Genomic DNA, 22,757 nt, shown 5'->3' with positions numbered 1-22,757 from the left:
TTAATATGCATTGCACTCTAGCTGCCCACCTGTTATGCAGCTGTGATAGCTGAACAGCACATCAGAAGGGAAGAGGGATCGGTGCAGACATGATCATTATGGGTCTATGTCAATTCAGCGAATGGTAACATTGCCGAACGGGCGAATGGTGACATTGCCGAATGGCACTGCACTGAAAATGCAGTATCTCTGACCATCCTGATGTAGATTGCATTACAGTGGAATCAGGAAAGTTGCCCTTTTCCCTACTGTAGTGTGATCTCGGAGATGGTGTATATAATTAGTGGAGGTATGGGAGTTCGAGATACTGGATTTTTGATGCAGTGCCATTCAGCGATATCGCCGTTCACTGGATTGAAATAAACCTGATCCTTACACCATGATAGGAACACAGTTTAAGTTTCAAATGTTATCCTATTGGCAGTAGCCCACATGCAGCTGGTATGTTTCTAACTAGTATGCAGGCCTGGAGAGGGTCATTTACTTGTGTGCTCTATGTATGGAGTACTATGCCTACAAAATGAGGTTAGACTCAGTATAGTATGTTACCCAGTTTTGTACCACTTCTCATTAGTCATGTAGGACTTTGGTATACAGTTCTACTGCAAAGCAGATCTACTCCATGTTGTGTGATGTCTAATAACTGGACCCATTATCTTCCTGTTATACTGCACAACCATAGTTAAGAGTAATAATATTTAAGCTTTCATTTCCACATTTTATCTCACTCACTCTCCAAAAACCACAGACTGCACTGCAAATTCTGTTTCTGTTCCTTGTATGATATTCAATTTGCTGTGGTTATGTATAATATTATGTGTTCTGTCTGATTTTAAAATGGGCCTAAAATAAAAAAAAAAAATCAAAATTTTTTCACCATGCAAATGTGAAGAAGTGTTTGTTAATGCCTGATTTGCTTATACATTTAAGTAATGCTTTGCTCGTTGACAATTTGAGGATATTCTTCTTACCCACTGAATTCACAGACATGCACACCAGAAGTAAATTCTGGTACCATGTTTCTCTGTTTATCGGATACCTGCACTAAATAATTTTTCTTAAATCTAAATGTTAATGTAGAATGTGATTCCTAAGTGTATTATATGGCAATGTCTGGTAGCACAGAGCACACAGTCTTTTTGAAATAATGTTGGCTGTATGAGATCCATCATCATTATATAGCTGAGTACTGAAACAGGAAGATGACACTGACTTTGTATAAATGCACAGCCACGGTCAGCTGAACCTATGCAGTCAGAGTATCTTCAGTGAATACAAGAGCCATGTGGTAAGATGATAAGAAAATGAGACAAACAGGTAAGATGCACACATAAACTAACACAAGAGTACATAGTGCACATGACACTTTGTCATAGTCAAGTCACAGTTTGGTGAGGTAGTTCACTTATCACAACTCAGCAACTACACGTCTCCATACTCATTATGTTGTAGACTTTGACCCAATCCTTTCTTGATGTGCTAGTCACAAAGTTTTTTTTTTGATCAATTATTTTTATTGAAGTAAGAAAATGATAATTTTAACAATAATATTAACATCATGGATACAATTTTCAAACATAAAAGAACAATGAAAAAGATACACTACATCTATATATACTGTTTACAGAAGCCCAAAATTGATAAAATTATAAAATAATAGCAAAGAGTTTGCATAATAAACATCATATAATTCAAAAAGAGTTAGAGTTAGAGTCTTTAAAAAAAATTTAAATGAGAAAAGAAACCTTTATCCAAGGATTGTTAACAACATTTCTCGGATTTATTCTCACTTCTTTTGTTTTGGCTTCTCTGGAAATCACTTCTTCAAGGAGGCTCAGAAAATTTTCCTTAGTTGGAGAGGTGTCGGACTTCCATTTTTCTTATTATACACTTTTTAGCAATCACTAGTATTGTCCTTAAGAGGTATGAGATGGTATTGATCATTACAAAACCTTCATTTACATTAAAGAATATTATTGATTTAGTTAGAGAAAAATTATCTGTAAATAATGATTTAAAAAAACTTCAATATTATCCCAAAAGTACTTCAAACAGGCACATTCATAGAAAATGTGGATCCAATCTGCTTTACATGGGGAACAATATCTCCAACAAATTATGTCAGTTTTATTAAATGTTGCAACCCTCTCAGGGGTTAAAAAGGCTCCATGCAGGAACTTCCATGTAAAAATACTCCAATACTGTCCACAGGATGTTAATTTTATAGAAGATAATTTGGATTTATCAAGTGAAGTATTATTGATAGAGAAACCCTTAGTTATTGAGTTCCAATGTTTATTTGTTAGTGCAGATTTATATCCTATTAGTATACCATACAGTTTGGAAATTATATTGTTAAAGTTAAAATTATTGTACAATAATTCAAATATATAAAAAATTAAAGGTGGTTGGTATTTATAGGAAGAGTTACTAATAATTCTACTTAGATCATTTGAATAATTCACTATACTTTGCAATAGTAACCAGTCTTGTGTCTGTAGATTGAATTCTTTAATAATGTGTTGCACAGTTAAAATTTCTAAGTCTCTTATACAATGGTTCCAGCATACAAATGTATTGTTTTTCCATTCATAGATAGGTTTAAAGTGTAACTTATCTGGAAAGTTTTTTGTAATTTTGAATGGAACAAGTAAATTAAACTAAATTTTAATATCTGCATTGGAGTTTATTATGTTTCTGAAGTTATTAAAGGTGTTGTTTATGATATTAGACTCTGTAGGTTCTGCAACATTGTATTGTAATAAGTGGCAAATAAAATACCAAAGTTTATTAAAAGATTCACTAATAAAAACTTTTGATAATAGTATATTTTCATTTAAATATATAGATAAGTGTAAAGACTTCCAATTAGAAGTATTATTTGGGTCTACCCAGCTTATGATATCTTTAAGCAGCTAGGCTCTTATGTAAGTTTCTATATCTAGGAACTTTATGCCACCTTTATCCCAAGATCTAATGTGATGGATATAAGCTATTCTTTTTAGGGAACTATAAAAAGTTTAATAAACTTCTATTTACATCTCTGGTAAATTTATTTCCATGAGGTGTGCCAATGGCTAATTTTATGTAGAGAATCTTTGACAAAAGGAACATTTTTATTAATTGCAACTTATCTTCAAAAGAGAAGAATATGTTATTCCACTTACTGATGTAGTTATTTACTAAAGATAATATGTTTTTATAATTAGTTTCTCTTGTTGCTTCAATAGTGTTGTTTAGGGTTATACCTAAGTAATTTAAAGAATGTACCTGTTCTCTAGGATGAGTTTTTGCTTTGTTATTAAAAAAAAATGATTAGATCTCTGTTTATTGAAATTAAGTCCTGAAATTTCTTTGAAACAATTTATAACTAAGTCCATTTTTTGCAATCCAGACTCTGAATTGGATAGGGTGAGTAAAACGTCATCTGCAAAAAGAGTTATTTTGGAGTTATAATTGTTATAAACATTAATACCCTTAATCTTTCGATTATTTCTTATTAAAGAGACAAAAGCTTCTATACATAGAGTGAATAGAACAGCATTGCTTAGTCCCTTTAGTTATGTGAATAGACTCAGACACAAAAGGGCCTAGTTTAACTTAAGCAATATTATCTTTGTAAACAGCGTTTAATATAGAAATAAATTATGTAAAAATGCTAATGTGTTTAATATTCCAAAAAGATATAGAGTTGAAAGTATTTCTTATGCCTAAGCTAACTAAAATGCCTTCTTCACCCTGTCTATTTAGATATTCAATAAGTGTTAGTATCCTTTTAATATTATTGTGTGTGTGTGGCTTTTATGAATAAAACCTGTTTGATCATAATATATCATTTTCATAAGCGGGACTTTCACTCTGTCAACAAGTATGGACATAAAGATTTTATAATCATTATTTAATGGGAAAATTGGCCTGTAAGATTTACAGAATTGTGGTGCTTTATTAGTTTTGAGAATGGGGTTGTTTAAGGAATACTTCCAGGACAGTGGCATCAGGTTTTCAGACTGTACTACCATTAAAGTTTTATGAAGAAGAGAAATAGTAGCTGATGGAAATAGTTTGTACATTTCTATTATAATACCATCTGTGCCAGGGACCTTATTAGTTTTAAAACATTTAATTTTATCTTTTATTTCATTTAAAGTTATTTGTTTTTCCAAGTTCGCTTTAAATTTATCAGGAATTCTCTCTAATTTTATTGTAGCCAACTCCTCATCTAGGTTATTACAGCTTAAATTATCAGAATTATAATGATTAGTGTAATGACTCTTGAAAGCATTGAATATATCTCCTATATCATATACTGTCTTACTGGAAGACTCATATTATTTTTATGATATTATTTGATTTAGAGTGAATCTTGGCTCTAACTGCCAAATTATGCATGTGCTCTGGAGTTAGTGCATATGAATTTAATTTCATCTTCTCTAGAGCTAAATTTGTTCTATGTGTAAAAATATTTGAGTACTTTTTATTGAGTTCATGTAATTCTTTTTTATCAACTGGTGATAAGTGCGTTGATTTTTATTTTAAGAGTTGAAATTTGGACTTGCAGACTTTGCATCTCAGATTCTCATTCATTTAATTTATTCTTGTACCAGGTCATAGTTCTACCATAAATAAAGGCCTTTAAAGCATCCCATATCATTATTATATTAGTACCAGAACTAGTGTTTACTTCCTGATAGTATTGTAATTCCACTAATAACCAAGGTTTGAAATCTTTAATTTTGGTGATATATGCAGGGGTTCTAGATGTAGAAATTAATTTAGTAAAATCTAGCAGCATTTCAAGTTTGAGACAATCATGATCTGAAATTGGGCAAGGAATTATAGAGGAAGATGAAAGTTTTAGCTTTAAATCATGAGAGACTAATATTCAATCAGTCCTAATTTGGGTTTTGGACCTGTTATCAACATGAGAAAATTTCAGAGACTGATTATGTTTAGAGTTAAAAGTATCCTACAAATTAAGGGAATCAATCCATTTTTTAAATAGCTTTGCTGTGGATGTTATCCTTAGTGGTCTATTATTAGTAGTGTCAAGATTATCTAAAATAAAACTGAAGTTCCCCCTAGTATAATTACTTTTATACGTATTTGTAATAAAATGCAGATGACATCTTGCAGCTCATACACCTAATCATGGAAACCATTATAGATTGACTAATGACCAAATTATTAAGCTTAATAATGATGATGGCTAATAGTCCCTCAGGATCCTCATATTTATAAAACTTTTGAAGGTGAATAACACTTTATTTCCAGAGAATCATGACATTTCTCTTTTTAGCTTTATAAGGAAATGGTCTAGTAGTTTGTAATTATGGGGGTTCCAGACATTATTTTCAGCTGATTTAAAATGAGTTTCTTGTAGGAATACTATTTGGGGTTTATGTTTAAATACCTTAATAAACTAGATCTTTTCCTTGGTCATTGAGTCCATTTATGTTTAAAGAAACTAAGCATAAGGACATAAGTAAATGTAGATATAGTTAAAATAATAAGAAACAATCAAATTTCTATTAGACAACTTTTTCTATTTCCCCAATATACCCAGGTATGAGTAAAGATGTATGACAGATCTGTTTGTATGATGACAATACCTAATATGTAAAAACAACTTTACTTTCAGGCCAGAAAGTTGAAGGAACATCAGAAGAATTGCTGAAATACAAGCAGTAATGTAACAAAACAAAACAAATAAATTCCCAGCAACAAACATGGAATTCTTAAGATTCCCACTATGAGAGATAGAATACAATCTGTCAGACTGCTTTCTCTGAGATTATTTTATGCAGCAGTAGCTTTAGAATCAACTTAACAATTAAATACAAACCAGATATAATAATTAATATAATATAATAGTTAATGCGCAACTTTGAGATTATGTATATACATGTGTCCTCATGCATGCACATACACACATACATACACACACACACACACACACACACACACACACACACACACACATACACATATATACATGCATTTACATACTCATACACATACACACATATATACACATACACATACATATACATACATACAAATATACACACATATACTGTATACATACAAATCCATTGCTAAATGTAGGTGTGTATAAAAGAAATATTAATCATAACTTCTTAAATTATATCTTGTTAGAAACATACTTAATTGAAATAGATAAAAATGATCATAAGTATTTGTTAAAAGATCCTTTGTGATGGTTTATATGAGGTGTTAATTGCTTAGAATTAACAGGGCAATAGTTTGTGATAATATTAAATAAGTGTTAAGGCATATATAAAGATAACGTTATAATAAATGTTTAAATCATCTCAGCTGTAGTAGCTAATAATAAAGTTACACTCACAGAGCAGTCCTGCTGGATAACATTCATACAAACATATATTTCCAATCATTGTCAGCACTGCAACTTATAATTTTTCAGTAAAACCATTTAAGCTCGTAATGCATACTTGCTTACAAGTATAAAATTAGACAGATCTACTTATTTAGATGAAGAAGAGCACTGCATAACTTAAGCACAACAGTAAAATAGCTTGCAATAATACTTAACTAAAAGAAGACACTACTAGTGCAGTTAGTATCTGTGCAATACGGTAGATGTCCTATAGACACATTTTGTTTCCCCCCTCCCTCCAACAATAAACAAGACATTCAAATTAAAACCATAAAACTGCCTTTAAATAATTGCTAATTATTAGTTAACAACCTTTTATTTAACTTTAATAAATCAATCTAATCATTTTCTGCTGTTCTGGGCATTCGCAACTAAAGATTAAGGTAACAGAGACTGGTGTGTCACTCTGAAAGCATTCCCCTCATTTTCCTTGTGTTACATTAAAAGGGAATGGCCAGGAGCTTATTTTCATAATGGTGACTACTGCGTGGTTTAAAACAAGTCTCAAGACCCCTTGTGGTAAGTAAAAGATTCAATGTGAGTGAAAATTGTGTGTAACAACATTCTAAAGTAATGTGAGGCTATAAACTTGAGAAAACCTTAAAAAAGTCACAAACATTCACAGCTATTTCCTGTATGTTAGTAAATGGCAAATCACATAGACAACAATAGCAAACTGCACTTAAGTCGTTTTTGCCCAGAAAAACATTAATAAACTCTTTTTTGATGGATAATTTTATAAATATTGTGTCAGTAATACATTTAGTGTGCTAAATAACACACATTATTCAAAACTGCTTTTTGAGTCACTGAAATAAATACATCAGTAATCATGCTGTAAGAATGCCAGACAGTCCTAATAAAAAATATAAAGTAAAAAAGCAGGATAAGTAACTTATGATGAGTTCATAGCTATTATATTTATTAATCTACTATTATAGTTTGTAATAGATTATTCACTCTCTTTAAATGTTAAAAACAGTTAGTGACTGTAGTATGACAGATTGCATGAAATGTGTAGCTGCATGGCATCTGTGAAAAACTTTGCAAGTTAAAAACAAAAAAAAAAAGGTTTTACCTATCAGTAAACACTTTCAGCAGTTTACTACTAAATGTGGATGAAGTGCCAGTTTTTGTCTTCTTTTTCTTTGAGTCTGTCCAAGAAGTTTTCACAGATGATCTCTTTAATGAAGAGAAGGAAACTTCCTTGTCCTCAGGGATAATGATTATGTTGTTGTTTTTGGTATAAGCAGATGCCTCTTCAAGATTAGTAAATATTCTTGTTCCATTAGACAGATGCATTTTTATTCTTGAAGTGTACAATATTTTGTGTTTTGATATTATTTTGTTTTAGTAGCTTTACAAAAGCCCAACCTTTGTTCCTCATTTCTGATACTCTTGCAGAATAATCATTGTCAAATCTAATAAAGCTTTGGTCATATTTTAATGGAGCTTTCTGCCAAGCTGTTTTTAGTATAAGGTCTATCTATATAAGAAAGGAATTTTATAATAATTGACCTTGGTGCTGTAGCAGAGGAAGCTGAAGCTGGCTTACCTAGTGCTCTATGGGCTCTTTCAATTCGACATGAAAGCCCTTCTTGTAAGCCCAGTATTTTAGGAATCCAGGAGTTCAAAAAGGTAATAATGTTGTTTCCTTCTGTTTTCTCAGGTAATAATGTTGTTTCCTTCTGTTTTCTCAGGGAGTCTGAAAATTCTTATATTGCACATTCTTTCTCAGTTCTCAAGATCATCAAGTTTAGTTATTAACAAGGTGTTTTATTTAAGCAGAAAGTCAGTATTTTGCTCTTCTTCTTTAAGCCGCCCATCCATATCAGTTTCTATGTCAGACATTTTACTCTGGTGCTGCTGTAAGAGTTCCTTGGGAACTTCTGTCTGCTTCTGCTTGTTCTCTTGAAGATTTTCTAGGTTTTGATGGAAGTTATCTATTTTCATAGATAATGTTTATAGAGTTGAAGTTAACATTTGTATCGCCTTCTTCAGTGCTGAATCCATTTGAGAGTATTTGGTGCCACTCATTTTATTTTTAATATGTCTCAGGCAATATGACAGGAATTTCTTTAAAATAATTTTCCAAAGTTGTTACAAGTGAAGTATAAAGTATTATTGATAAGATTTTGTAAAGTTTAGTTATTGCTGACTGAATTCCTGTCTGACTAAATAATTTTACAGAGCTCTGAAATTAAACTGCCTTCAGTTGGCTATCTTGGCTCTGCCCCTCTGTAAGTCACAAAGTTGATCATATTGATGGTGCAGGAAGTCCAGCCCAGTAGGTATAGGAATGGGTTCTGATATGAACCTAAAGAAGATATTTTTTTCTGTTTGCTATGTTATTACCAAGATACTTTTTTGATGTGCAGTGCATGATGAGACATTAGAAAATTAATATATTTTATGTACAGTCAGTGTTTCACTCCTACAGTACAAGTGTGCAGTCATGAACAGGGATATCACCATGTTAGTAGGAATCTTCCAAACAGGTAGCAGAAAAGCAGCACATGTATTACTATTTAATAAATAATCTGATAGCAGAAACAAGAGTTGAATGGAAATAAAATGTATAGAACAATGACTCACATTTGTGCCATCTTAAATACTCTGGAAATAGCACAGATTTTCCAACATGAACAGAGAAAAGATTTATGATTCTAAGAGTTTCAGCACATTTCAAGACTATGTTATACACTGGGGTAGGCTAAATATTACAATTAGTAAAGCTCATATCCTACTGTCATTTTTTATCATTTCCATCTGGTACAATACATAAAATTACAATAAATAATGCAGTTTCTAAGCACATTCAAGTAGCATGTCACATCACTTACCAGCAAACACATTTTTATTATAAACAAATGGCAAAAATGATCCTCAAATGTAAACAAAGAGCATTTATTTTTATATGTTTAACCAACAACATTTACTATACATATATGGTAATGAAAAAGTAACTATTACTGTCTATCTATTTGGAGAACTTAGTTAAATGGCAATATTAGGACATTCCCTCTGATCTTTTTTGCATGATAGGTAAAAAGAGAATGGCATGCACAGTATTCATTAGCAATCATTACTTTATTACATCAGCTGTTGTCAGTTCATTCATCACCATCATCATCAATGTCACCACCTTAAGGAAAAGTTAAAGTCTCACCTTTGAACTTCCTCCGCTCCATAAGATTAAGCTTTCATTGATACTAAACTCTTGGCCTGGACTGGACGTGGCATCGTATTTTCCAACTTCAATATATCTTGGGGGCTCATTATAGCTCAGCTGACAGTTAATTATATCATATATAGGAGGAGGATTACCATTCACATCAAAGTACATCTCTTCACCAGCGCTGGTTTGGAAGTGCACATTTTTTACATGATGGTGAAGCTGTAAATGTGATGCAAAATGAATCAGAACAATTTTGCATTCTTGCATGCAGGCATGATTTAGTGTGTGTGTGTGTGTGTGTGTGTGTGTGTGTGTGTGTGTGTGTGTGTGTGTGTGTGTGTGTGTGTGTGTGTGTATGTGTGTGTGTGTGTGTGTGTGTTTGCATGTGTGTGACATAATACTTTGCTAAAATTCTGGATAATATAATAGCTATGAATCATTAATTTGAATTAAAAAAGAGTAAGCTATTATCATTGACATTTCATTATTACTATTACCACATAACCTCACAGTCACATTTCACCAGCAATCCCAATACTCCCATAGGGAAAAAATGTTCCCTTCATGTACCTACTTACACACTCATTCATGCTTCATTTCTCATTTGTCCTACAGCCAATCCACACAAGCAATAGGCATAATATACCTAATGATTTTGACATTGGCTCAACCCAGCATTTTTTATATATATGTGTGTGTGTATGTGTGTGTGTGTGTGTGTGTGTGTGTGTGTGTGTGTGTATGTATGTGTGTGTGTGTTTGTGTGTGTGTGTGTGTGTGTGTGTGTGTGTGTGTGTGTGTGTGTGTGTGTGTGTGTGTGTGTGTGTGTGTTTTGATATATATATATATATATATATATATATATATATATATATATATATATATATATATATAGATATATTCATACTTATATAGACATGCTTCCCAGGACCAATTAATTAAAGAACATGTCATCTTGTCATCTACAAATCAGAGAACCTTTTTTATTGAAAGTACTGGGGAGAATTCAATAAAGCCTACACAGAGGGATTTTCCATGAAGGCAGAGTGGCATGGATCTAACACGGAAACTGGCAGTCATGCTTTCCAGTAAACAGAGCAGAGAGGCGTGCACAAGCATGTGGACATGGAAGTGTCCATAGCATGCAAATCACCTCATAAGCAGATGAAATCCATGCAAATAAGGGTGTTTTGTGATCCAGGAAGCAGCTAGGTATCTGTGCAGAACCCGTGTTGGTTTCAGAAGTGTATACAGAAAATAACCATGTACAAAAATGTAAAAATTGAACAGGGGCTGTAAAGGCCCAATTTGAAGGTCAGAAATGTCATGGTAGGCAGAGATATGTGCAAAACTATGCCCTGTGAGTCCAAAAACTAATGCAAGTTAATATAAATATTTTTTTTTAATACCATATTATTTTTACATGGCACTGCTATGCAAAAAAAATATTAAAATGTTTAAAAATTGAAAATAAGATATATATAAGAATAATGCATTATAGTGCCCTGCATGCCACATGTAAAATGGTAGATGTCAGTGGTTGCTAAGGAGGCAGGCTCTGGAATAGTGAAGTATCCAAGTTATGTGCAAGGATCTGTATGCAAATGAGCTGGAGTTACTGAATGGCAAAACCCATGTCAGTAGAACAGGTAGCTGGCATCAAAATGGGGTGTGTAACAATATGTTTAAGTGGATTAGAGCTCAGCAGTGCCCGTTTGTGTGGTGTGCCTCTCAGCTAAGAAGGGGGTGTGTCTAGTGCTGCTAAGCTTTGTTTAGCTGTGGGGCATGTGTTTTAGTTGGTTTAAGCTATGATGAGCATGCCTGTGCATAGGGGTGTGTCCAGACCACTGAGCAGTGTTTATATTTGTGGCACGGGTTTACGCACCATGCCGCAGTGCTTAGCAGGGAAGGCATTTTAAAAAAAAAGGAAATAGCTGGGAAAGCCAATCATGTTGAAATGACTGATAACCCCTGTTTCTCTAACACTGGGCCATTCAAACTCCTCAATGATATACCTGGCAGGTGGAATGCATCACAGCCAGCCAATCACATAGGCTGCATCTGCAACACACCACTATAAAGTATGCATACACCCTACAATCTAATTTCTCACCCATACTCTGCACCATTGGAGTACAGACTTGGGAATTTTAACTGACGAAATGCTAGGGGCTGCTGCTGCTCTGCTGCACCTGTATGTGCTAGAAGCTGAGGTCACTGCTGATGCTGGTGCTGGTGTTGACAATAGGCATAGATTGAGAAGGAGAAGAGTGCTCAGGCCCAGGGTAACCTTCCAGGAGCTACATGAGCTGGGGATTGTAGAGAGCTACAGGGTGGACAGGGACATATTACAAGAATTCACCAAACTTTGCCACCCTCATCTCAGACCCAGAGCCAATAGAGAGGAACCCATCCCAGTGGAAACAAAGTTATGTGTAGCCCTTAGAATACTAGCTATAGATACTTTTCAAAGACCAACTGGGGACATGATGGTGGTCTTACAGGCATCTGCTTCCAGAGTACTCCACCAGTTCCTGGCTGCCATTCAAACACATGACAGTGAGCACATTTATTTACCCCACAACTTGAGGAGTGGCCCAGCAGTATGCATCTCTTCTGCCATGTAGCACACTACCCTGAGGTATTGGGTGCCATAGACTGCACTCATGCATTATCATGAGTGTCTGTGCTGGTAGCCCTGGTAGTTATCACTTCTCCCATATCTGGCATGCATCACAGCTGTACCAGATGTCTGGCAGTGGGGACATCCCATACGACCATCTACTGAGGGATGCTAGCTATGCACTGGAACCGTGGATGATGACACCCATCAGAAATGCACACACACCTGCCAAATTATGCCATAATGAGGCACACGCACAAACTAGGAACACCGTAGAGTGTGTGTTTGGGCTGCTAAAGTCACGGTTCCATTGCCTCAATATTTCTTGTGGAGACCTGCAGTACTCTCCAGCCACACATGCACAGATGTTCACAGTATATGCAGTGCTCCATAATATGATCCTGTGGAAACAGCTATGGCAGAATCATCACAAGAAAGGGGCACACAGCCCCCCATCAGTGCCAAGGTCCCCACTGCCATAGTCACAGGGGGACTTGGAAAAGGAACCCCCTGAGCCTGTTCCTGTAGGCAGACATAGGCATGCCCAGTATGCCCTGGCCTTGGCAAAGAGGCAATGCATACCACATGCACTGACAACCTAGGGTCCTAGGGACTGACACCTCAGTCCCACTCACATACATAGTAAAAAGGATGCCAGCCACACCACACAACGTATACCTTACCGTGTATTGGCTGTGTACTGTGTGCATCAGACAGAGTCAGCCCTGAAGCACTGTTATCTAAACTGCTGCAGTCACAAGTTAAGTCACTCTTCTTTACAACAAATGTATGGGGTACTAGACTATGGTAGCGTAGCATATGTATGGACCTGCTGCATGTATGCAAGGGAATAGAGTGGGCTACTGGGCTACCTGCAGAAAACTAACAATTATGTGGGACTACACTACTCTCTGTCCAATACTGGCTGCCACATAATATGCAGTAGACCACAAGGCAGCAAAACCCATTGCACTATGTGAGAGAAATGCCAAACAGTGTGGCCATAGGACAGATGCATGAATCTCAATGCTAGAGTCCGCTACCCCCAACATAGCCATGTTCCCATACAACTGCCGTAAAAGTATGTTATAACAAGGTCATAACAGCAGACAACACAGTCCCAGGGCTGTCCCAAACAACCTGGCAACATGTCCTATTTCCTCAATATGCAGGGATCAAAGTTATGTCTGTCTGCTGTTAATAGTGTCAGGAATTAAACTTCACTTTTTGGTGGCTGGTGTAGCTTTGTGGGCTAAGTGCATTAACATGGCTGATGGTGTTCCTGGTTCAAATCTGGCTGCACCTACAATTTTGCATGTGAGGTACTCCTATGGTAGGAGTCCCACAGACTTATGTAATATATCACTATGTGTTACTGCAAGAAAGCTGAGCAATGCCAGATAGAATGGAGGGACAGGGGGGCCACAGCTATGGACATTGCACATGCATTGAGGAACCCAGAAGGTGGCTAGTATAATAGTATGTTGTAACAAGTCAGAGTAGCAGCAGGATGTACAGGCCATTATGTAACTTTGTCAGTACCTACAACAAGTCAGTGGGCACCATGTAGTTGTATATTACCAAAAGAGCACAACTGTCTGAAGCGCAGAGCAGACATATAGAGCAGAATGCTAGATATCCTGCAAAACATGTACAGTCAGAGGTGAGAAGTCTGTAACCCTGTGTGAGGTGTTACAGCATTTACCCCAGTCACAGAACACCTACAACTACCTAGAGGAGGAAATATGGACAAAGCCATGAACAGGAGGGTCTATATTACATAGACGCAAAATCAAAATCTCGAACGCTCGGATAAGCGAAAACGCAGGAAATCAAGATCGCTATTGCCCCCCCTAAAATATATTCCAACTCCGAGATCGTACTACAATGAGGAAAGGTCAAATTTTCTGAACTTCACTGTACTGCGATCTCACAATATCAATTTCAATTACCTGCGTTTTTGCACATCAGAGCGTTCGAGATTTGGATTTTTCATCATTCTGATAGGAACCCGAACAGGAGTGGGACAAAGGCCCACATATAAGGAGAAGGATCAACTAGTGGCCAAACAAATGTAAACAGTGCAGAGAATAACAAGTCATCCAGTAGCATAGATTCCCTTCTGTGGATGGAGTCAGTAAGTCAATTGTTTTGTCATCAGTTCCTAACATCAATTTATAGTAATTTGCCATCGATGTACCAGAAAATCACAATGCTATGTAAAACATACCAGACATATGATGCAAAACCCTTTACAGTCGATTATAATCTGTACACACCCTAGGTATGACTCAGATATTATGTGCAGCACACAGCCGGGAAATCCCATAATATCAGGTAGGTGCTGGACTGTTGAATCTGGTGCAGCAGCCAATTGGCTGTAGCACACACAATCCTGGACTGGAGTACAGGTAGGTCTGGCCTGGAGTCATCTTGTAAGTACTGATGGTCACACTGGGCATGCTCCTACACTTAGATAATTTCTGCCCATGTCTGATGGCTCATATGCCTAAAGAACTGAGATGTGAATATATCACTGTGCATAAAGACAGGTATGTATATGTATCTGTCTTTCCCTATCCCCCTCAGACATGATCACCCTTATCTATCAGTATTTGGTGCACACACCCCCACACCTCCACACACACACACCCCCCCACACCCCCACACACACACACACACACACACACACACACACACACACACACACACACACACACACACATATATATATATATATATATATATATATATATATATATATATATATATATCCACATAAAGGTGTAGACTGATGTGCTGCAGCCACTTGTACACCAAATGTAAACGGTGGTACTGCAAGTAGCACTGTGAGCTGTAGTGTGTACTAGTAGGTAGGCATGGGTTTTACTCTTATATCACCCACCTTGTGTGGGTGTCTGTGTACATATTTCTCATAGAGCAGTACGGACATCCCTATCAGACCTATGTCTGTATAATGGTCAATCATTTTATGGTCCTCTGACTAGCATCCTCCACAACAGTAGCCTACCCTGACAACAGCTGCTGATGTTCATAGGTTCATAGGTTCATAGATTAGTTCATATATTAGTAGTAGGATAACTGCCTTTGTAGGCCATTTTAAGCCTAGCCAATTACCCAATGTGAGAATCAAACCCTGCTACTTTGGTTTTAAGGCAAATACTTTAAATATTATGCCAACCTCCCTCTCATGTCATCCACATTAACAGCAGTGGCAGACAGTGTCAGAACATGTAAGCTCCATGATGTATGCAATAAGTATGTAGTACTATATTCTATACTACTAGATAACTAGAGGTTTTACTCTCATAAAGGGCAACTGTGTGTGTGTGTGTAAATATATACCCTTGTATCAGTGTGTCTGTCCCACCTATCTGTGTGCATTGCTTATACATTTTAAGGCCCTGTGAGTAGCTGCTGGCCCTAAATAGCCCACATCTAACTATGCATAAATGCTATCTGCCACCACCTACATTTGAAGGTATGGAACACCCAGGTAACACATAGCAAAGGTAGAATGCATTGTCATAGGGTATGCATGCAGGATTATGCTGTCTGCCCACATTGCCCCTAACACACTGTTCTACATATATGCACCTAGGTAACCATGTGGTTCTTTTCTTGTACAACCATACTGTGTGTGTGCGTGTGTGTGTGTGTGCGTGTGTGCGTGTGTGCGTGTGTGTGTGTGTGTGTGTGTGTGTGTGTGTGTGTGTGTGTGTGTGTGTGTGTGTGTGTGTGTGTGTGTGTGTGTGTGTGTGTGTGTGTGTGTGTGTGAAATGCCCAGGTTAAATATACCTGGTGGCTAGTGTTACACAGGCTCAAACCCTGTGCCTTGGGTACTAGTAGCAAGAGCCTGAATTCCCTACCCACCACCACTTGTGAAAACTTTCCAGAGTTTTGGTTCATAGTTTTGTTCTGTAACTGTTCCTCATAAAAACTGTGGTTTTCTGGATTTTTGTGGCAAATTGCTTCGTAGTTTTGTTCTGTAACTGTTCCTCATAAAATCAGTTGGTTTTCTGGATTTTTGTTGCAAACGGCTTCATAGTTTTTTCTGCAACTGTTCCTCATAAAAGCTGTAGTTTTCTGGATTTTTGTGGCAAATTAGTGAGAATTGAATTCAGTAAATAATGACAGGCATTTGAATTTCAGAATTCATATTTTTCAGAAAAAATGCATGGCAACACAAAACCTTTTATTCTAGAAATTCTCTAAGTTCAAATTTGAAATTTGTCCCTATTTTTCAGGTTGTATTCCCCCATTATTGGCTTTGTCCAGCCTTTTTGTGCTAAGAGGTTGAGAGCTATGAGAGAATTGAATTCACTAAATGATAGCCATTTAAGTTTCTGTCTTCCTGTCTTTCAGGAAACGTATGGTGGCATCACAACATTTTATTCTAGCAACTTTCCAAGATTATACACGCAATGTTTAAATGTGTCCCTGGTTTTTCGGCTTTTGTCCCCCCCCCCCAATACATTTTGTCTTTTTCTACATTTCTTCTGTTGCAAAGTTGAGAGATACAGTTGAGTGTCGAGTGGATTTTAGAAGGAGCTGAGAGCTTCAGAGGAAGAAAGGTTTAGTGCTGCTTATGCTGAGTCTGCTTGCATTGTTAATAGCATAACAGGTTGAATACTTGCTTTTGATGCAGAAGGCTGTAGTTTCTCCTCCCACAGTATGCAGATGGATTGATGATACTGTACTGTGCTGTACTTTTAAAGGGGGTGGATGCTGCAGTCCTGAAAATATCCTCTTTGATGGACTAGTATGAACCTGTTATCAGTTTCCCATCCATTCCCTATTGCAATATTACTAGCTTATTATTTTTTTAATGTAACATTGGCAATTTATTCCTCAAGGGCAACAGGCACTTTGTAGATGAAACAATTAAATATAAAGTTGTTTGCTAACAGCAACCTCTTCATTAGTTACAGATGTCTTTACTGTGGAATTATTTAGATGAATTTTACTTCTGCAGAGATTGTGCATATTTACTGATACTGGTGGATTGTAGAAGTTTGACTAGACTTTTATGATGGAAATGTTATGAATTGGGTAGTTTTGTCATTATTGGTTCATGCATTTTGTTTAATTGTTTACTGGAAAAATATTCAAAACAATAAATTTAAAACACCATCTAATAACTGTATTATACAAGGAATATAATTTAATACTACCAGGAAGGTATATCAAAGAACACATGTATGTTTTGCGTGCAAGGGACCTATGATTTGAAAACAGCCCATAGGTAATCTTTATCTGTCACTGGCCAGATGCATTATATTTGAATCTGGGTTTCAGTGCTGTTTCAATGAATGTGAGTTTCAAGGGCAGAGAAGATTTAATGCTAAGTCTTTTGATTCTGAGACTGCATTGCTTTGTTTAGCAGATGTCTAGTAGTGTTTATGTTGTAAAATGTAAAATAAAACTTTTAAATGAAATCCAAACCATTGTAGTAGTAAAGCAGTATGCACTTTACAGTGTTTATGGTAAATAGAGTGAAATTGACAAGTAATGGGACATTGGAATGGCTGGAGGGGGGAGGGTGTGCATGGGGAGACTCCATTCGACCATGATTTTGTGAGGGGGAAGGGTGGCAAACTGAAAGGGCTACACCACTGATAAGTAGACCATGGAGAATGACTTTTGGAGGTCCTAGCATACTATATTATTTTGCTAAGATTAGAATATTGCCTACCATTAAATGCCCTACTTTTACCATAAAACCTGTATACTGCAAGTCACCAAAAACAAAATCCCAAGGTTCATCATATTCTCCCTTTCCAGTGAACGAATTAAAAATGGTTACCATTTACAACAGGGTCTGGTTCTGGGGCCATATTTTGGTTGTCTGTTCTTCAGTTTGCATTTGAATGTTGCTATCCCACAATTCCATTGGAGTGAGAAAAGTTACATAATTATGTATGCAAATTGTATGTTAACCAGTGTACAGATTTGTACATATTTTTCATGGGCCTTTGTCCAGATTTTTGATGTTTCCAAGTTGAGAGGTATGCTAAGACCTCTGCCACAGAAACATACAAAGTTCTGAGAGACACCTGTCAGTCTGCAACAACACCACTAATCTAACATCATGCAACAATGGTATAAACACTTTGATGTGTACTCATGATGCACCCCAGCATACAGCACCTGTCATGGCATAACACAACTGCAGTACAACATGTCATGTACTGTACTGTAGACACCCTATGCATCAGGCACATATTTGCATGTGCCTGCATCAATGGTATGGATGGCAGGGATGTGGCACAGATATCATTACATGCAGAGGTTATGATGTCGGGGTGCCAGAGGCCTAGGCTGTGCCAAACAGTTGACATTGTGTGTGGGAGTCCAGAAGGGGTGCTGATCGGCTGGGCCATGTAGAGGTGATGTGTGTGCCTGTTGTGACCTGCATTTAACAGTGATGTATGAATGTGTGCACGTACACAGTCGAACTATATGTTAGTCCTACATGTGGATATGTTGAACAGCTGTGGACCATACATGGCAGAATGGACAGTTTATCATCTCCAGCCATGAACACGGTCATTGGGTCATCCAGGAGTGGCACTGGCACCACCATGCCCAGGGTCAGATGCGGTACTAGTCAGTGACGGTGACTGGTGTCTGCTGGGCCCGTGTCCCTCACTGGACCAACCAGGACCATGTGCCCATGGCCTGCCATGTCATGGTGTGGACAGCACACTACCTTCTGTAGTGCTGGAGGTACTGTCACTACGGGAGCATGAGTGTGCATGGCCACGTGGACTTTCAGCAGATGTTGTTGCTGACCTACACCCACGTGCCCAATGCCCTACTCCCACCACATGTTCTAGCACAGACAGTGTGTGGTCAAGAACTGGCAATGTCTCACCCCACTGTCTGACCACTACATCACGGAAATGATGCACGGCATCACCAATGTGGAGGAAGGAGCCACAGATGTCAAACAGTGATGCATCCATGATCCTGAGCATCTGTCTGGTGTTGAGTTTGGAATATGCCTGTGCATCCACGATGGACCAAAACATGTGTCAGGTGACTCATGATATGACACCTGTGGCAGTTGGTGGATGGGCAGCAGTCTTCCTTTGAGCACCCCTGTCAATCTGCCTGTGTGGGACTTTGCCAGCTCTCTAGCTATGGCCAGTGTTTACACTCACTGATGCCATTGTTGCCACACTCTCCTGTTCAATGCCACGACACTCTGACTGTCTGATATTTGTCGACACAGAGGATTGGGTATGTGTGGGCATACTGAATGTGTGTGGCAACAAAGGGAGAGAAAGTGGGATGTCACCCCATGGGACAGATTCACCCCCTAACAATCCCACCTGTGCCTCACTATGGCCACCATCATCACAGAGTCTGATGAGACACTGACATCAGGTTGTGAGAGGGACAACCTCCAACCCCCATGGTCACCTGTGAGGAGGAAGACAAAATAAGTACATTGCTACCTGAACTATTATGTATGTTGATCCACACATATACACATACAGGTGAGGTGCCACAATTGCAGTACATATACCACATCTTATTTCTGATCCCATGCACAACACACATGCAGACTACAATATACACACACAAGACAGGCCAAGTAAACCATATGCACTTCAGCTACATCCAGTTAACGTTGCCACTACTATACACCTGTGAGATTAGCGATATGTCAGTGTATGTGATAGACCTACACCTAAAACAGAGTGCACCTGTCTTCAGAATACTATTGCTCCCTGCATAGCAGACTGCATGGACCTTCACAAAAATAAGTGCAGATATGTTACAGATCCTACACATACACTGATAGAATGCACTGTAGTTAATCCCTCCAAGAGTGAGCATACAAGTAGTGTACTCTGGTTAAGCATATCAATTGTGTATACTGCAAAATGGCAGCCCTTAACATTGTTTGGGTATATATGAGCAATACAAAATCATTATCACACTCACCAGGTACAGGACATTGGACTCCAGTCACACATGGCATACCTATGGAAAGGTGAGGGAGAAGTATTGTCAGCAATAACAAATGTGGCATTGTTGCAGGATAATATGTGCATCTAGCTACATGTACAGTATGTACTGTGTTACTGCCTACATTGCTGACATTTTGAGTGTGTGTGCACAGGTGTGCATTACAAACAACCTCCCCAATGCAGATTGACCTGACATCTGTGTACTGGTATGCAGAGGTTGCCACAATGACTGATACAGTATTACAGTGGTACACATAGGAGACTTAACTGGACGCTTCTCTGCTGTGGAGGCTGTGGTACCCACCTCCATGATGTATGGGGTAATGGATGCTTGGGAGCTGGTAGTTGATCCCAGGTTCACCAGGAATTCTTCTGTGGCTGAGAGTGGTTCTACTGCTGCAGGCTCCCCACCAGTGCCAGCACTGTCCCTGGCCACAACAGTGGCCCTTTGCCATGCAGCAGTTACCATGTCCATTGCCCTGTGATGGACCTGCTCATAGCTTCTGTCCTGTAGCCCTATGTGGTTCATTGCTGTGAAAAGTTCAGCCCACATTGCAGAATGTTGCTAACTATTGTGGTGAGTCCTGAAGAGCAGAATGATGTGATGCAGTCTTAGGCCACCCAGGATCATATCATTTTCCACAGCTGTAAATGGTGGGTGCCTCTGTCTATACATCCTTTCTGAAAGACAAGAATAGGGGAACACATCACAGGACCACATACATTACTCTCTGCTATGTACACACCCTGCACATCCACCTTGGCCTGCACTATGCACTGCTACCTCCCAAGTCATACCCCGCCATCTATCATCACAGTCTGTATGTGGCTATCAGCAACATATTAGCAATACCAGTTGTTTCCCTGTGTGCCATGATGAAATGTGCTAAATGTCTACACTCCCATCAGTGCTACCTACTGTGTTGTGTCCCCTATGGCCAAAATCCCACTACCTTGTCAAACAGCCACTGTTTGACAAAATGGTGTGTCTTATTATGAGAGTACAGAGATAGTCCAGCAACAGCTGTGTGCCACAATGACAAACAGTAATGCAAACGTGCTGTAGGGTATCTTCCCTGTAGGTGTCCTACTTCTCCAGTACTCATATGTATGTGGAAAGTGTATGTGTGCCTGATATATGTGGTCCCTTTGCCAGAAACATGTGGATGTCTGGCAAACAGTTGGACAATAATTTTTGGTTATTCTTAGACTGTGGAGAATCTGGCTGTCACACACCAGAACCCTCAAAAAACAAGTTACGCTACATTAATATCTGTTACTGTATTCATACCTTTATGTTGTATGATCATTATGTACACTCTGTCACTGAGGTTGGGCCTGTGTCCCTGGACTACTAATGGCTATGACCTGCAGTCTTGATATATGGGGTTAACAGGTATGGTACCCATAGCTGTCAAGTGATGAGATGCGAATGTCGACAGCACAGTTACCCAGCTAGAGTCAGGGACAGTCAGGGACACTGGTATAATGTCTGAGCTATTCCTGTGTGACATTCACAGACTGAGAAGAGCTGAATGACAGTACATCATGTGATATGCCATCTGTGTCTACCATTACTCACTGTCACTATGTCTAACACACAATCCAGTGGCATTCATACAGGAGCCAACCATTGTAGGAGGGAGTCAGAGAGCCACAGTTGTGATCTAAGTCACAGCAGGCAGAGCTGAAAGGCATGGCTGTAGCTTTTGGACAGCAGACTGTCAGCAACATGTCATTCCCACAGATGTACTAGAGGCCTACTGTTGTTATCCTATTCCCCATAACTGCATCCTCTCATCTGCATCCCATAAGATGGGGACATGTAGTACATGCCTGGTAGAGTGCTGCGATACTTTTGTGAAGAAATCCTAAAGAAAACTGATTCAGAAATTGCACTGTCTCTTGGTAAAGCAAGGTACAGACCTTTTACCATAGGCAGCTGCTTGTCTTTTGTAGATATTGCTCAATAACAGGTGATTGCCTGTGCACAAATCAGTGGCTCAGCCTTGATGATCATCCAGAACAGCTGGGTTGCAATTTCATTAGCCAATGACATGGCACAACAGTACAATATTCAAGGTCTTCATGTAGGCCTTGGCCCTTTTCCTAGGCATTGAGACGGACATTACTGAGGTGTGGAGACTACAGCATCACAGAGGATAGGTACAAATACTGTCCACTGTTGGGATTTATGTAGTATGTCCATAGTTTTGCATGTTATATTTGGCCATTGTCAAATGACTTTCTGATTATGTGGCAGTTCAGTGTTAAACAATGTGGGTTGAGGTCAGTAAGGAGGAAGACAGATGTGAGTGTCATATGTCATACACATCAGAATATGCATGCTGCTGCAGTAGATGCTGGTCTATTAGTTGTATATGTTTGTAGGAACAGACTGTGACACATGTCCCTGTATCTTGACCATTGACCCCATCCTTTCATGTATGGGTGTAGTGTGGATCCCTTGTTCTAGGGGGTAGTGAGGTATGTTATGTCTGTAGCAGGTAGCTGAATATACTGCTGCATATGTTG

The 22,757-nt window shown here is 38.1% G+C and overlaps 1 protein-coding gene across 1 annotated transcript in view; it reads right to left on the bottom strand.

Annotated features, from left to right (window-relative positions):
• The window catches only part of LOC122791485 (extracellular calcium-sensing receptor-like), an 88,688-nt gene that overhangs the window by 45,507 nt on the left and 20,424 nt on the right, over positions 1-22,757 (bottom strand). Inside the window, exon 3 of the mRNA XM_044059228.1 lies at positions 9,588-9,815. Within this exon, the coding sequence (XP_043915163.1) occupies positions 9,588-9,815 (228 nt within the window). The remainder of the gene's footprint in view (positions 1-9,587; positions 9,816-22,757) is intronic.

Source organism: Protopterus annectens, chromosome 17.part0, assembly GCF_019279795.1.
Source record: "Protopterus annectens isolate FY-2018-M chromosome 17.part0, PAN1.0, whole genome shotgun sequence".
Taxonomy (NCBI): domain Eukaryota; kingdom Metazoa; phylum Chordata; order Ceratodontiformes; family Protopteridae; genus Protopterus; species Protopterus annectens.
This window is presented reverse-complemented; position numbering and strand designations above follow the sequence as displayed.